Source organism: Typopeltis vanoorti, chromosome 21, assembly GCF_054136105.1.
Source record: "Typopeltis vanoorti isolate ZY-2024b chromosome 21, IOZ_Tvanoo_1.0, whole genome shotgun sequence".
Taxonomy (NCBI): domain Eukaryota; kingdom Metazoa; phylum Arthropoda; class Arachnida; order Uropygi; family Thelyphonidae; genus Typopeltis; species Typopeltis vanoorti.
Genome location: NC_143569.1, coordinates 39,519,995 through 39,538,420, shown reverse-complemented (window position 1 = coordinate 39,538,420; position 18,426 = coordinate 39,519,995). Strand labels below are relative to the sequence as shown.

The 18,426-nt window shown below is 36.5% G+C and overlaps 1 protein-coding gene across 1 annotated transcript in view; it reads right to left on the bottom strand.

Moving 5' to 3' along the window:
• The window catches only part of na (sodium leak channel non-selective protein na), a 1,005,813-nt gene that overhangs the window by 415,799 nt on the left and 571,588 nt on the right, over positions 1 to 18,426 (bottom strand). The window contains exons 23-24 of the mRNA XM_090411658.1: positions 15,757 to 15,877; positions 8,951 to 9,082 (exon numbers count right to left, since the gene is read on the bottom strand). Of these exons, the coding sequence (XP_090267784.1) occupies positions 8,951 to 9,082; positions 15,757 to 15,877 (253 nt within the window). The remainder of the gene's footprint in view (positions 1 to 8,950; positions 9,083 to 15,756; positions 15,878 to 18,426) is intronic.

The window sequence follows — 18,426 nt, the reverse complement described above, 5'->3', positions numbered from 1 at the left end:
GGGTATACAAAATACAATGCACATGTAACATACCATACATAGGGGAAACAGAGAGAACTATCCCAACCAGACAAGACGAACACAAACGACACATTAAATACCTCCATTTTGGAAAAATCGGCCTTTCTGACCACGCACTCCAAACATACCATAGAATTGATTGGAAATATACTAAGTCCCTACACCGCACCAAAACCTGGTTTGAGAGAAAATTTAAAGTCATGTGAAATGCTCAAACACAACCCAAATCTCAACAAAAATGATGGCCTAACCATTTCAAGAATGTGGAGGACCCATCTACAACCTGTACAACAACTAAACTAACCCATTGTAAACTAGCCATAGAAAAATTCCACTACAAGAAGACAACCTGGTGAAGTGTTTGTAACATTCAACAGCAACTGAAAGAAATCATATTATAACAATCAGAACTGTACAAATCCAGAAGAATATTAATACATGAGGACTTTAGCAGTTTACTGTAGTTGTATTTATTTATTTATTTATTTTTTTATCACTAGAGGTCAGGCTAGGGAAAAGGATTAATTAACTATGTAGATTTAGTTTACCGGTATACTCAGCATAAGCATGTAGCTTGGTTCCTTATACACTTGTATTCTTCCGATGATGACCTCGATACAGGGGTCTAAACGTCAAGTTTTATTTTATTAGTAATTAATTAAATAATCTGTTCAACACGTGTATTTTTGTGTCCCTAAATTTATAAATATGAATGCTGATCACTGTGTAACCTTAAAAGAATGAAAACTGTATATGAGCACATATGGACTGTTGTGCTCATATATATAGTGCTCATTTCATTTCATTTCTGACCAAGTCTTATTCAGAGACGCCACCACCTCCTTATATCTACATGTCAATGCACTTTTTATCTTATCAGCAGTCTTTTCAACACTTGCAATGTGCCCTCAGATAATATCACTATATATGATTCTCCCTTATCTAACATCCTCCTCACCTTATCATAAATTGCAAGCAGATTAGTAAAACAAGACCTACCCTTCACATATCCATGATGACCATCATAAAGAATACTATGACCATCAACCCAATCTTGTATTCTGTTCCTATCAATCTCTCCAACACCTTGACTACAACAGCAGTTACACAGGCTGGTCTATAATTGGAGGCTTCTGTTGTAGAACCATACTTGTGTGTGAAGTGGTACTATTTTGTCTTCTTTCCACAAATTAGGAACCTTACTCACTGCAAGATGTTCATTAAATAACCAAGTTAAGGGCATAGCTAACTGTTGTTCACATTCCTTAAGAATATGTGGTGATGTGTCATTTATTCCTACAGTCTTATTAGCATCTACCCCAATCAAAATCTGATACACATCTGATTCTTTCACTTTCAATTCTCTTTACACTTGCTTCCCTTGTACATATTACATAGCATTATATATACCAGTATGACATATGCTGATAAAGAGCTTGTTCAATAATTCCACTATATCCTTTGCAATGGTCACTCTGCTGCCACAACTATCCACCAGTGTCAATTTGCCATATATTTTCTTTTGCTTGACTTATAGCAAAAGAATTCCCATAGATTTACCAGCCAATCTCCTCTTATGGTGCACCTTTCTTTCTTCACCATGCTTACTGCACAGTAAAGAAAGGTTGGAGAGATTGTATGTTTCATGGATCAGATCTCCATCAACTCTCCTGTACTTTCTCCATAGCATTTTTTTTTCCAACACAGCTTGCTTGATTTTGCTGTTCATCTGTCTCACTCCTGCTCTATTTACTTTCTTAACCTTTGGTATGCAGTTGTACATCACATGTGTCAGATACTGCCTTATGAATTTCCAAGCACTGTCAGCATCTTTTCTATAGAGCTCATCTACCCAACGTACTAATCCTAGCTGACTACACATCTTTCTATAATCACCCACCTTATATGTCCACATATATCCAATTTTGGCAACCTTTACTTCCCACTTCCCAAACAAGTGCTTCATAATTACTCTCACCATCTGGCAGCACTTGTTTGGGAAGTAAATTCTCAGTACATCATTAACAGCTGCAACTTGTGAAGTTACCACCAAATCCAAAAGATTAAAGTCTCTAGTTACTTCAGTCACATGCTGCTTAAAATAGAAGTAGAAAATAAAGCTGAACACCCCCTTTATATGCCATACCTTTCTGTCCAATGACTGCAGTACCAAAATAGTTGTTTCTTCCAACATCTCATATCTCTCTCTCTCTCTCTCTCTCTTTAAAGATAATATAGTAATGCTATTACTATCCCCTATATCCACAGTATCTCTGAAAAACCAGTAGAACTTTAAAGAAATATAATCTCTGCAGTGCTTTTAAACCTCACATAAAGTGTGATGCCCTTAGCTGCTATTCTAAGTTTTAAAAGAGGTTACACCGTGAGTAGACATATGGACTTGCAGAACATGCCATCTTCACTAGACATAGAGTTCATTGGAGAAAGACAAGAGTCCTTCACAAAAGTCAGTTCCTCATGGAACGCCTTTATAAAGAAACATGTGAAACTTTACTTCATTCTCCTAACTTAAACAGATCTGACAGCTTACGTCTATCCCCTTTATGGGAGATAGTACTTTACAAATCAGCTAATCTCTCCTAACTTTTTTTATTGTATAGATTTTTTTTTTTTTTTTTTGTTAGGAAATTTATTGACCTTTTTAGTTATCTTACACCAGCTACTTAGGTGGTGTTTTTTGGAATTGTCAGTTATTGTTTAATTTGAGCTTAATATGTACTGAAGATGCCTGTGACACACAGGTGAAAATTATACTATTAAATAATCTTTGTATGTGAGTTTTCCGTTATTAATTTTGTATCGCTATTCTAAGGATCAACTCTTTCCCCCCCTCTCTGTTTCAAGTTAGATAGGTTCTTTGTTCTTGCAACTTGTCATATGATTATTGTTTTTATTATTATCTGAGACCTCCAAGGAGTAAAGGACTCATCAAGGAAGGCTATACATAACCCAAACCAGCTGTCATACCTTCCCTTAAACTCATTCACACTAGATACACTCAAAGGCAAACCACGAGAGAAGAATCTAGCTCTCGCCCTTTTCTTAACTGCAAACAAACATAACTTCCATTGATGCTCCAGTGTTCTCTCTCCTCCTTCCATATCATGAAAAATTTCATCAGACATTATGCTATAACACCCATTCAGAAGTTTGTAGACTTCTATTATATCACCATTTATCTTCGGTTAACCAGAATCTACAGTCTACAAACCTGCAATCTGTCATTTTAATCTGAATCCCATAATCCTGATATTATTATTATTATTATTATTATTATTAAGAGAGAGACCTCCAGGGAGTCAGGGACTCATCAAGGGATGCCACATACTACACACACCAGCTATCATACTTATTCTTGAATTCATTCACACTGCTTGCACTCACAACATCCAATGGCAATCCATTCCAATCATGCACCACGCTATGAGAGAAAAATCTAGCCCTCACCCCCATCTTAGCAGCCATTCTCAGCTTCCAAAAATGTCCTCTTGTCCTTTCCCCCACCCTCAATGAAATGAAAAATTCCATCAACTGAAATCCTGTATGACCCTTTCAAATTTGTACGTCTCAATCATGTCCCCCCCCCTCATTCTCCTGTTTGCTAGTGTCTGCAGTCTACAAATTCTCAATCTGTCTTCATAATCAATATTCCACAATCCTGATATCATTTTTAACTCTCCTTTGCACTCTCTCTCCAATATATCAGAATCACAATGGGAACCAGGAGACCAAGCCGGTACACAATAGTACAAGTGAGGTCTTATCAAGGCCTTGTAAAGAGGCAAAATGACATCCTTATATTTACATTTCAGCATTGCAATTATCTTTTGAGTTCTATTTGCAATCTTTGCTACATGGTCCCTGAACTTCAACTTCCTATCTAGTAACACTCCAAGATCACTAGCCTCATCAGTTTCTTCAAGCATAATCCCACCAATATAATATGACACAGGATATCTACTCACGCCGAAGTGCATAACTTTACACTTACTGACATTGAACTGATATCAATTTTCCCGTGCCCACAATTCCAGCCTATTCAAATGATTCTGCAAGTACTGCATATCAGCAGTTCCTGATTACCCTACTTATTTTGCATCATCAGCAAATAGCTGTATGTTGCTTGTCAAATCCTTCCCAATATCATTAATGTACAGATTGAATAACAGTGAACCAAGCACTGATGATTGTGATACACAACTGGTTACCTTAAATCTTGCAGACTCACATCCCACCCCCATAGACTACTTTTTGATATCTGTCAGTCAGCCATCCTCTTATCCACACTAATATTCTATAACCCAAACCCATATTCTCCAATTTATGCAACAGTTTACCATGCTGTATTCTGTCAACAGTCTTAGGAAATCCAAAAGTATCTTGGTGTATACATTCCCCTTGTCCAGTTTAATGATAACACTGTTGCTAAAACATAACCTACAGTTGGCAAACCAGGGTTGCTCATTGCAAAGTAGAGATTCACTGTCAACCCATTTCTGAATGCAAGCCCTAATCAATTTTTCCAAAATCTTCACCACCATTCCTAATTGGTTGATAGCTGGATGCATCTGTCTTTGCACCATCCTTGTGCAATGGAATTATCATACATTCTTTCCATTCCAGCAGAATCTTCTCTGTTCTGAGACTCATATTATACAGTCAGTTCAGCTGAACACTCTTTAAGCACACATGTTGATATCCCATCAGTCCCTGGTGCTGAATTCTTATTCAGTTAGTGCAGCAGGCTCTAAATACCTCCTTTTTTTATACACCTGGGTTTCTTCATCTAGTGAATGGGTAGCAGTGAACTCGATGTTGCATACACCAGGTTGATAGCCCAGCAGCTTTTAGCAAAATGGGCACTCATTAGTTGAACAACCTCTTCTGCATATGTATTCCTGACACCATCTACATTTAGAAGAGTTATTCTTTCATATTCGTTCTTTCTTTTACTTGCAGCATATCGATAAAATTCTTGTGGGTTGTCTTTAGCACACAGAGCCAGTTTCTTTTCACACTCAGAGTTTGCTTTCTGTACAACAGTTGTAACTATTCTAACCTACTGCTTATAATTTTCATAATGGACATCATCCTTATGTACACGGTGTTCCTTCCACATCATCCTTTTCTTACAAATCTCTTGCTTAATAAGATTATATATCCATTTGACTCCATCTCTATTTATTTTTCAAACTCTTGGGACACACTCTGATTTCGTATCATTTAAGTATTGCTTAAATGCTTCCCATACACTGTCAATATTCTTTCCATCCATCAACTGTTCCACTAAACTCAGTATACTCCTCAGTTGGTCATAATTTCCTGCTCTGTAGTTCAGCATGTAACCTTTTCTGAATGGAACATTTATAAACTTAGTCACTTCCCAAGTGAGTACAGCATGATCACTTTCACCAACCAGAGGCAGAATAGTTACATCACTTTAACTGAAATGTCCTCTGACACTATATCAAATCTAACACTCTTTGCCCTCAAGTTCCTCCTGTGACATACTGCTTGAGGAAGTTGTCCTGCAACAGATCAATAAATGCATTTTCATTCTTCTTATGAGATTCTACTGCTACCCAATCAATATTTGGATAATTAAAGTCTCCCGTTATGATTACTCTTTTCGTGCTCATCTTTTCTATTTGGTGATGCATTTCTTCATCACTAGCTAGCAACCGATCCACCAGATCTGTAACAACAAACCCACTATGTAATTGATCTTGTTAGATTCCACCTCACACCAGATGGCTTCAAACTCACTGCCACATGAAATACTGTTAGTAGTAGTACTACAATCATAGGTCTCAACTCTAACAGGATTCAAGTCATCCGATATCATTAGCAGCATGCCCTCTCCTCTTTATCCTTCCTAAAAATAGTGTACACTTTACACTCAATACCAGTTAGCATGTCTGATTCTGATAGCGCCAGGTCTAACTAATGCCTACAATCTGAGTTCCCAACATATTGACTAAGCCAACAAACTGTAATTTTAGAACCCAGGAGATGAAATCTGTGCAGAGTAGTTCAGATGGCATCTTATCAAGGTCTTGCAAAGATACAAAATGACTTCCTTATCCTTACATGGCAAGGTTTGCTTCAATATTACAATCATCCTCTGAGTTGTATTTGCAATTTTTGCTATGTGACCACGAACTTCAAATTCCAATCCACCATTACAAGATCCCTAGCCTCATATGTTTCTTGTAGCTTAACCCCACTAATATATAATATGCCGGAAATCTCATTACAGCAAGCATAAGTTTACACTTACCAACATTAACCTGACAGCCATTTTCATTCGCATAAATTTCCAGCCTATTTATATCATTCTGTAAGTGCAGGATATCAGTAACATTCCTGATTGCCCTACCTATCTTTGCATAATCAGCAAACAATAGTACAATTTACTGTTAGACCATTCCTAATGTCATTAATGTATAGAGTGAAAAACAATGGCCCAAGGACCAAACCCTGGGGTATATTAATGGCCACCTTAAATCTGGTCTGATTCACACCCACCATACACCACTTTCTGATATCTGACTGTCAACCATCCACGTATGCAAAGTAAGAATTCATATTCCAAACCCATATTCTCCAGTTTATGCAACAGCCTTTCATGTGGCATCCTATCAAATACTTTCACAAAATCCAACAGTATTATAGTATATCCATTCCCTTTATCCAACTCAGCTGTAACATTATTATAAAATATGAGCATTGGTAAACATGACCTTCCTTTAGTAAACTCATGCTGTTTTTTTTTCAGAGTATAGCTTGTATGTCTACCTATTTTCTATATGAGTTCTAACCAACTTCTCTAAAATCTTCACCACTGCACCATTGATACTGACAGGTTGGTAGTTAGACACATCAGTTTTTGCATCTTGTACAACAGAACTATTATACATTCCTGTGGTATCTTTCCTGAGCTGAGACTCAAGTTATACAAACATGTCAAAGGCCTAGCCAATATAGCTGAACATACCTTTTGCATAAATGCTGATATTTCACCTGTCCCGATTGAATTCTTATTCAGGTTATGCAAATGCTCTCCAACCTCACTATACAGATATCAAAAAGGAGTATAATAGGCAGAATCCAGGAGAAGGCAGGTGACTAGTGGTGTGTTGCAGGGCTCTGTGTGCTTGGACCACTGCTATTTAATTTGTACATTAATGTTGTTGTCCAGTCTGTTGAAGAGCTTCTAGATATGACCGTGGATCTGTACAACTGCTTTCATAAACTATTGAACTTTGATGGAGTAGAGCTTTTCTATAGGGTTACAGTCAATTTTCTGTAGAGCAGTGGCAATCATTGGATAAGAATAAATATGGGCAAGTGTTAGTTCGACTCCTGGACAGTTCTTGCATATTTCATAGTTTTAGTACCGTCTGGATGAATTTTCATACCTTTAAAATGTTCCTTAGGCTGGTGATGATTGTGGTTATTTTCATTAATTTTGCTGATATCATTCTTCTTCTTGATAGTTTGTTTTACCAATCTTATTTTTGCAACAGAGTTAGCATCAGTTAGTGATAGTGGGCATAATTTTTGAGGTAAGAATCTTGCTTCTTTGGTTAGTCTGTCTGCTCTCTCATTGCCTTCAATATTTTATTTACATGGGCTGGTATCCATTGCAGTGTATAGTTCTTATTTTTCAAATTTAGAGTTGTTAGTTGTTCATGAATTTCCTGTGTGAGTTTTGTTTGTCCATTTTTTAATGCCTCAAGTGCAGATTTTGAGTCACTGTAGATGGTTATTCCTTCTGTAATGTTTATTACTGGATTAGAGAGATAGAACTTGAGAGCTGCTTGTATGGCTGTTAATTCACAAGTGAAGTTTGAAGCTATTTTGCCAGCTGTGGTTTTGATTTGCATTTGCTTGCCTCCAGGTAGAGTTACAAATACCCATGATCCTCCTTTGTTGAGTGCTTCATCGGATGAGCCATCAGTATAAGCAATGCCATGGTTTAGATTATTTAATTACATGTATTTATTATAAAATTACATGTATTTATAAGTTTACTTTTGATTCTATCATTTTTCAGCCATCCTTCTATCCTTCTTTAAAACTCTTTAGGTTGCTAAGGGCAGCTCAAAGTTTGTTGACTTTATGATGGAAGATGGAACTCCTATCACAGATAACCAGAAAATAATTGATAGATGGAAATGTTACGCAACCAAGCTTTTTCAAAAGGACCCTCAACTAACCGATGATATTTTGGACGGAATTTTGCCAGGAGGTTCGGAGGAAGGAGATTACCCAATATTAAAAGAAGAAGTTATTGCAGCAGTTAGCTCCTCAAAAATCGGAAAATCACAGGGAAATGATGGTATCACAGTGATGTCACTGATGAAGCCTCAAAAAAGGCTGAAACCAGTCTGGGTAGTGACCTCCCACCATAATATAATAACAGCATACATTTCCTAGGAAATGTGTTTTACATTACGGAAAATACCAAGAATAGCGATCAGAACTTTACTCACCTTTGCAACGAGTTGCCCGAGATTGTACTACGTACTAGGACTATTGGCATTAGCTCACGCTAGTAATCGCCGATACTTTTATAGTTTACTATATTCGGCATGAAACTCTCTGATTCCAATCTTTGAGTTTCTTATTCGGTTTTAAAACAATGTATGATTAATATCCCCTTAATTAAAAGAATCTTTATATTTGAGATTTTATACAAAGTTACAATATTTCAAAAGTACCAATTACAGAAATAAAAATCTAAAAATCTAAATTTACTGCAACTGCACATATCCCATACCAGTGAGTGCAGTCACAAAAAAATCCACTGATTATTATTATTTATTAATGATTTTATAAATAGATTAAAAGAGTTCCAAATATTTTCCATTATTAAAGAGACTAACTATACTTGCAGACTTACAGCATAAATAAAAAAATCCATAACTCCTGCTGCATCCTTAATAAGTGCTTTAGGTGTGAAAAACAAGCCATCTGCCAAAGTTTTTAAAATCAGTTCAGCACTCATAGCTGCTACAACAACATACTCTGCTATCTGTAAGAGTACCAAGAGAATAAATTCAAACACAAATAATTTATAAATAAAAATGTGTTAAGTGAAATACCAATTAATTATTTCTAAATTTGGCATTTTCCCACATTTACACTTTCAGGAAATCAAAATTGGAAAGTCATTTTGAAGTGAAAGTATATCATTAAATGTAAGCAGAACATAAAATCATAGATATATATATATATATATATATATATATATATATATTTAAAGAAAATTTAGAAAAGGAAAAGTTATATTTGATTATGTCTACTACATTTATAAGTAGTGAAAGAGAGGCCACCTGTTCAAATACTATTCGGTAATTAACTACAATCAAGGGCAATTTGGTTAAATATTTTTGAAAATTCAATTTTTTTTAAAATAAATTAGGCTAAACTGTTATGTTGGGTGGGGTGAGGTGGGAGCAGAAGCTGATACTTAATACATTATATGAATTTTAACTATAAAATTTCATAACTATTGAGATTTGGGTATCCAAAGAGTTCAGTTAACTGAAAGACAATTCAATGAACGGCAATTTATCGGAAAAGCAATTCACCAAATAAACAATTCATCGAAAATCAGTTCATCGAACAAAGTTAATCAAAAAAGCAATTCCCCGATCAGCAGTTAATCGAAAACACAATTCATCAAAAAACAACAATTCATCAAAAATACAATTCACTGAAAAATGAATTATAAGGCATGTGGGGTGAAGATGTGGTGCATTTTTTTTTTTTTTGTTTTGAGAGGGATATATCTTTCAGGTCACTTATATACAGTAAACTACTATTTATCCGACTTCATTCAGAAAGCAATTTTTTTGCAGGGCATACTGGTTGCAGTGAATGATATCCACTGAGGCAGATATAGTTGAGATGTTAAACGAACATTTCTTAAAGTTATTTCATCCTCATGAAAATAACATCCTACAGATCTTGAGGTCAGTGGGAGGAGGAACACTAATGGTAAGTGGGTTGGAGGTATACATGAGGAATTCAGTAAACTCGATATCAATCAGCATGTAGGACTTGTTGATATATCAACATGTGTCTTTGCGATATCTAAGAAGAGGAAGTTACTAGTGATGTGGTGAAAGGACCAGTTGAAAGTAACACGCTGTATGGGGGGGGGGGGGGGGGAACTGAAAAGTTCTGATAAACACCTAGAACAAAAATAATGTTAAAGTATCTGATATAAATTCAGTTCAGCTATATTCGGGGGCTACAAAGAAAAGTGTTGAAATTATGTATTACAATAACTCACTCACTTAGCAGAATTTGCAGAAGTTTTCAGTAATAGAAGCTGTCTGCACGGCTCAGTTTTAGTTACAAATGGATCACTTTTGGAACTTCTTTCCATAAAGAAGTTCCAAAATGATATTAGCAATTCCGCTCTGGCTGGATGAAATTTAATGAAATTTTTAATATCAGTCGGACTAGAGTTATTGTGACAAAATTTGGTAGAACAAAATGTCTTCTCTACAGATAAATCGCTATCTGCACAAAGAAGCAGTATGTATACTTTCATTAAATGTTCTAAAATGCAAGAAAATAATTATTACATTTCAATGACCAATTCCATATGTTGTCTGTATCATGAGTAATGTTCTGTATTGTTGCTGAACATTTTAAAACAATACTTTGCAAGAAAAATGACTTTTCGATGAATTGTTTATTCAGCAAATTGCTTTTTCGATGAATTGCATTTGATGAATTGTCTTTAGATTAACTGTTTTTCGATGAATTTTCCTGTAACCGAGATTTGTACAATAAATCAGACTACTCTATCATAGATGCTGTGAAACATTAGGAAGCCAGATACACATAGGGACAAAATATTCTTTTAGTTTTATAACTGGCAAATCTTCAGTCAGTATACAAATTCATTTTGCAGGAAAAGGAAGCGCTTTTCCATAGCCAGGATAAAGGATTGGTTGATGAGAATAGCAGAATTTTCTGTAAGTGTCAGTATGGGCTTTGTTAAGGCACTATCATGGATTTAGCAATTTACTGACATATTACAATACCATGACTGATTTATAGGAAAAGAGGATCACGTACAGTAGTAGAGCTGGATTTTGCAAAGGTTTGTAAGAGATTTCCACATGACAAATTGGTATTTAAATTAGGAAGTGAGGTTAACAATGAATTAGGGAACTGCATAGTGTAAGAGATTAGATGTGAGACAGCAGTGTTGGCAGGGTCTGGGGTGGGGGTAGAATTGCAGAAGAGGAAAGTCAATGGTGGCACACCACAAGGGGCTGTTTTAGGTTTAAATTTTTAATGATTTTGGGAGAGGTTTCTTTATTATTATCATTATCATCTGAGTTCCATAGAGGCAGAGACTCATCGTAGAAGATACACACTATTGCACACAATGCTCATCAAACTGTGCCTCAAACTGATTCAAAGTGATTACATTCACAACCAACCTTACATTCACAACCAATCACACTTACCAACCACTCTCCATGGACCCCTTTCCAACATATCCTCATCATCATGAAAACAGGACAACCAAATTTGTGCACAATAATCCATGTAAGACCTGATCAGGCCTTATAAAATGGCATCATAACCTCTGTATTTCTGCATGTCAGGGTCCTCCGCATCACTGTTATCCGATGTGACGTCTTCACAACTTGTACAATGTGGCCCGTTGTTGCTTACCAAATCTCAAAACCTTACACTTTGCAACATTGAACTGAGAGTTCCACTTACATGCCCATTCATGCAATCTATTCAAGTCCTCCTGTAAGGCCATAATATCCGCTTGACTCTGCATTGCTCTCCCCAATTTTGCATCATCTGCTAATAGCTGCATATCATGAGTTAAACCCATCTCGATATCATTAATCTACAAATTGAACAACAATAGTCTAAAAACTGACCCCTGCAGTACACCACTACTGTCTTTCCTCTTTTGGGATACTGCCCCACCCATATACAACTTTCTGATACCTATCTGACAGCCAGTCACTTATCCAACTCAGAAGTCTGTTATCCAGTCCCATCTGTTTCAATTTATTGAGTAGTTTGTCATGTGACAGTCTATCAAAATCTTTTGCAAACCATAATTTATCTAAAATGGATAGTTCCATACTGTTAACCACTCATACAATCTGTTCACAACCTCCTGTAAGGTCACATCTGCCTGATTCATCATCACCATTATTTCTTATTCTCATTATCATATGAAGAAAAAAACAGGTTTGCTTTAATACTTCCACTATATATAGGCTTTGATTGGGCTACACATGGATTTAGTATGCACAAAATATTCTGGAAAGAATCCAGTGCAGGTGGTCTCTTGTAGAAAGTTTTTGCTGGATCAAAAAGTAAATTTCCTTCTTGTTTTCATCCTTTACCACCTAAGCATGAGCTAACAAAAGACTGTATGTGAAATATATTTGTGACTGGGCTACTTGTATATTGGAGTAGTTGACTACACATTAAATTTATGTGTAGTCAAGTCATCAAACTTGACTACACATTATGCACAGCACACCCTCCTTTCTCATACACACACACACACACACATATATATATTGCAATGCATTATGGGAAGGTTCATTGCATAGACCAGTTTAACTTTTTCTAAGTTATCAATCTTATTTCCATATACAATAACAAAAATGGCACATCAACATGCTTCACATGCAAACAAGAATATAATTTCTTGTCAAGAATACTTCACTTTCTAATTCAGCTAAAAAATATAATATAAGTATGTCTCATCAAGAGCACTGTAATAATAACATTATATTGTAATATGATCACACACACCATTCTGCTACTTGAATGACTGTGAATTGTTCCAGACTGGGTGTGTGTGTGTGTGTGTATATGTGTTGGATGTTTTGCAGCACTATAGCACTAGATAAGATTATTATTATTATTCAGAGTCTGTCAAGACTCATCAAGGGGAGGTCCCCCCCCTTAAGAAACACAAAGTCTATCATACCACTCCTTAAACTCATTGACTGTTCTCGCTCTCACCACTCCATCAGGCAATGCATTCCATGGTCCTACCACCCTCCATGCAAAGAAACCACTCCTCACCCTCTTGCTCACAGTTTCCTTTCGTAACTTCCAGGGATGGCCTCTTGTCATCACTCCCTCCCGCTGTTCAACCAAGCGAAAGAACTCCCCAGTGTCAACCCTGTAACCATCTCTCAACAGTTTAAAAGTCTCAATCATATCACCTCTCCTTCTTCTATCCACCAAACTCTGCAGTCCACATTCCCTCAGCCAATCCTCAAAACTATCCTTGTACAGTCGTGAAACTATCTTTGTCATCCGTCTTTGTATCCTTTCCACAGTTAATTTATCCCCTTCAAATCCTGGGGACCAAATCTGAGAACAATAGTCCAAGTGTGGTCTGATCAGAGACTTATACAACGGAATGACAACCCTCTTATCTCTGCAGGTCAGTGTCCTTCTCATAATTGCAGCAATCCTCTGTGTTACTTTCACCACCTTTGCAATATGTCCCCTAAACTTCAGGTTTCTATCAATCATCAACCCCCAGATCTCTTGTCTTCCCTACTTCCTCCAGTATAACTCCTCCAATAGAGTATGCAGCATCCCATTAATGTTTCCCAAACCTCCCTTACATTTTGCTGCATTAAACTGACACCCCCCCATTTATTTGCCCATCTATCTAGCTTAATCAAATCCTCTTGCAGGGCTACCACACCTGCATTATTACTAATAATCCTTCCCAGCTTCGCATCATCCGCAAACAACTGAATATCCCCTTGCAATCCACTGGCAATGTCATTGATATAAAGGTTAAACAATATAGGTCCCAGTACTGAGTCCTGTGGAACCCTACCATACACAACTCTCTGATACCTATCAGACAGCCAATCCTGAATCCAGTTGACCAATCTGACATCCAGACTCATGTGCTGCAACTTAAATATCAGCTTATCATGTGGCATCCTGTCAAATGCCTTCGCTAAGTCTAAGAAAATTGCAGTATATGCCTTTCCCTCATCTAATGTTCTTGTAACTTTATTATAAAAGGCTAGCATATTGCTCACAAATCCATGTTGACTCTCACAGATAACATTACCCTCATCTGCCCAATGCTGTATACGGTCCCTCACTACTTTCTCCAAGATCTTAACAACTACTGATGACACACAAACTGGTCTATAATTAGACACTTCCAGTCTGCTACTGCCCTTATGCAATGGCACTATCTTGCCTTCCTTCCATTCCATGGACACCTTTGCCGAAGCCAGACTTGCATTGAAAAGCCAGGTTAAAGGCACTGTCAGTTCCCTAGCACATTCTCTCAAAACTCGTGGTGAAATACCATCCAGTCCCAAAGCTTTACTGACATCTAGAGTACTCAGTATCTGAAACACACTATCCTCCTGTACCTCTAAACCTCGAACCAACCCTATCCCTCTAGCATTAAAACTGACATCTCTAGGATGAAATACTCCAATAAAGGGTTCAATTCTACTCTATTCCCATTTTTATCCCACAGTATCATTCTTCCACAGTCATTTCTCCTCCTACTGGCCATATAGCTAAAAAATTCCCTAGGATTTTCTTTGGGTCTTAGGGCCAATCTCCTCTCATATTCCAGTTTCGCTTTCCTTACCACACTAGTCACTCTCCTGGCCTGTGTTTTATATTCTTCATGCATCTTCTCTTCACCTGTCTCCTTATATCTCTTCCACAGCCTCTTTTTTGCATGCAATTCCTGTTTAATATTGTTTGATTTCTGCAGGGTGACCTTTCTGCTTCTTCCTTCTTTCCTTGCCCCCCCCCCCCCCCCAGACAGCTGTCACTATTTTCTCTTGTCAGTTCTTTATATTTCTCAATGCCCTTCATGTTTTTCTTAATCCCTCCATCTTTACTGGCTCTTTATTCAACAGGAGATCAGTGCAAGACCTTTTTTAATTTATCATTAGCACTTTTTTTTTCTTCTCACTGCAGGATTTTTATTTCCTTTGGATCTGCTGGTACTACTTCAGGACATGATCTGGAGGCCTTGTGGCTTTCAATTAACAATTTGCTAGTGATGAGAAATCCCTCAAGCACATGATATTAGACCAATTTGCCTTTTCTTTGTTTCTTTGAAAAATACAAAGCATTAATAGTAATATTACACAGTATTAGCCTCTTTACACAAAACCTGGATTTGATGTCAGTGGTCAACCCATAATGAGAGAATTAATCTGAATTTTGAAAAATACATCTGATGGAAAAAACATTTATGCTTTTATTTAGTCATGATTGATACCAGATTTACAATAAAGCTCTCACAATCAAAGACAAATTACTTGGTGTCTTTCATGTATGACAGTAACTAATCACTCTCATCATGCTAGATTCATATTAAAGATCTGTTATTATCACATGACACTTCCAAGGAGTCCAGGGAGCCCAAGGGCCTAATCATGGGGACATGCTACTCTATGTAACCTACTACCTGCACTACTTAAACTTCCATCTACACACAATAATGGCATCTACAGTTTACTGTATCTAATATTATTTTTTATCTGTAAATTGCACACTGTGTACTAAAGCTGATTTGACTATAAAACAGATTAGTTTGTGTTTTTGTTTCTTTATCATCAGTAATAATCACTGAAGAGAAGGTACAATTTTTTTTATTACAAATGAAGTTTTAAATTAATAACTTACTTGAAGGACTGGAGTATTCATTATACGATGCTGAGGTGTCTCAAACATCATTGATATACATGACAGAGTAGTAATAAGAATCATAACCCAGTCTAAATAAGTTACCAAGCCTAGCAGATTGCTGAAAAAGAAAGCAAAACAAGAAAACTGAAGAATTACATAAATATTATAACAGCGTACAATTTTTTTCCCATTCTGACTTTTCTTGCATACAAGATTTTTTTAGTGTGCTTTAAACACTAAGTATCATTTGTTGAATATATCATCATTATTTAGACCAATCTGGAGACAAATATCTTATTATACAACAATGTTTTCAATGAGAGATATTGTAGACCTTTTAAAATTCAATTATGATGTCATTTTACTACTGGATAAAAATAAAAATCAGACTGGAATAATTTTTGAATACTTGATTCAATATACGAAAGCTTTTTGTTTCGTTTTTCCCCCCCCCCTCATGACAATTCCACCTATGAAAGGTGGTAAGTCTATAACAGTCTCATAAACATTAACATTTTCACATTAGGCAACAAAATTCATCTACTACATAAAGCAATTTACAAACACCCACATTAATTGAGATTTTAATCCATAACTTGTAAGATGGAAAACAGTGAGGTAACCCACTCGGCTACAGACCTCGAAAATGGTACTATTGTGTCTGTGTATACATATGAATACCATATACAATACACATGGTGAGGATGTATAAAACATATACACAAGGCTAGGATGAAACAGGAATGGATGAAAATCAGAGTCAGCATCAGGGAAATGGAAGTGGTTAGACTGGAGAGAGAGAGAGAGAGAGGTGTTGTATAACGAAAGAGAAGAGAACGTTAGCATTGGTAGAATGGCCTCAAACACAAGAAGATTATTATGTTTGTATACAAATATCAGGAGTATTATTATTATTATTAACATTTGACTTATATACAGATGATGGCCTCTTGTTCTACTCCCCACCCCCACCCTCCATTCTATGAAAAATCTCTTCCATGTCAACCCTTAACATATCTGCACTAACTTATATGTCTCAATTATATCCCACGCCTCTTCCTCCTATTCACAAAGCTTTGCAACTTATATTCTCTCAATCTGATCTCATACTCCACATTCCAAAGCCCAGTGACCACCTTTGTGAATCTTCTCTGGATCCTTTCTAACATATCCTCAATCCCATAAAGACCTGGTGACCAAATCTGTGCACAATAATCCATATGAGGCCTAATCAATGCCTTATACAATAGCATCATAACTTCTCTATTTCTGCATGAGAGATCCAGGAGTGATGTTGGACATGAACCTAAAATTCAGGGCCACATTGTAAGTTGTGAAGACATGACATTGGATAATGGCAAAGATGCGTCTTCACAACTTGCAATGTGGCCCCTGAATTTCAGGTCCATGTCCAACATCACTCCTGGATCTCTCATCTCCTCTACTTCCGTTAAAGTTTCCCCTCCAAGTATATACTTCACATCCCATTGTTGCTTACCAAATCTCAAAACCTTACACTTTGCGACACTGAACTGACAGTTTCACTTACCTGCTAATTCATGCTATCTATTCAAGTCCTCTTGTAAGACCATAACTGTGCTTGATTCTGCATTCCTCTCCATAGTTTTGCATTATTTGCAAACAACTGCATATCATTAGATAAATCCATCCCAGTATCATTAACATACAAATTGAACAAGAATGGTCCCAAAAATGATCCCTGCAGTACACCACTGGTGACCTTCCTCTATCTGGATACTGCACCTCCACATACAACTTTCTGATACCTATCTGCCAGTCAGACATCCAATCCCATCTGTTTCAATTTATTTACTAGCTTGTGTGGCAATCTATCAAAAGCTTTTGCAAAATTCAAGTACAGCATTGTATATGCATTCGTCTGTCTAAGGTATTTGTCACCTTGCTATAGTACATAAGTAAGATAGTGAAACATGATCTTCCTTTAACGAACCCATGCTGATAACGATAGAGAATACTATCGTTATCAACCCATTTCTGTATCCTACTTCTCACCAATCTCTTCAGTACTTTGAGCGCAACCACCACATATCCAGATTGGTCTATAATTTAAGGTTACAGCCTTATCACAACCTTTATGGAGTGGAACAATTTTACCTTCCTTCCACTCTCTCTTGGAACCTGTGCTGTTGCAAGACTCTTATTAAACAGGCATGCCAATGCTACTGCCAATTCCCTAGAACATTCCCTTATTGACTTATTTTTAACAGTATTAACAACATCAAACAAATTTTTTTATAAAAAGATGTTTTATTAACTTGCTTATATTTTGCTGCATTTCAAATCAATATCATGAGGGCATAACACAGCATGTATATGTGACAGTGAGTAAGTGAAACAATACAATTGTACCTGATAAAAGATCTAAAGTATTATTTTGGCACACTCTAATGCTGAAAAAAAAATTACAGCTATTTGAGAATTGCTCTTAAGATACCAGTCCCACATAGCTGTATTTTTTTTAACAACATTAGAGGGTGCCAAAATAGGACTTTAGATCTTGATGCTGATTTGAAATTCAGCAAAATATAAGCTAGTTAATAAAACATCTTTTTATAAAATAGTTCATTTGGTATTGTTAATACCTCCATATACCACTTTTTGATATCTGTCCAGCAGTGACCCTCT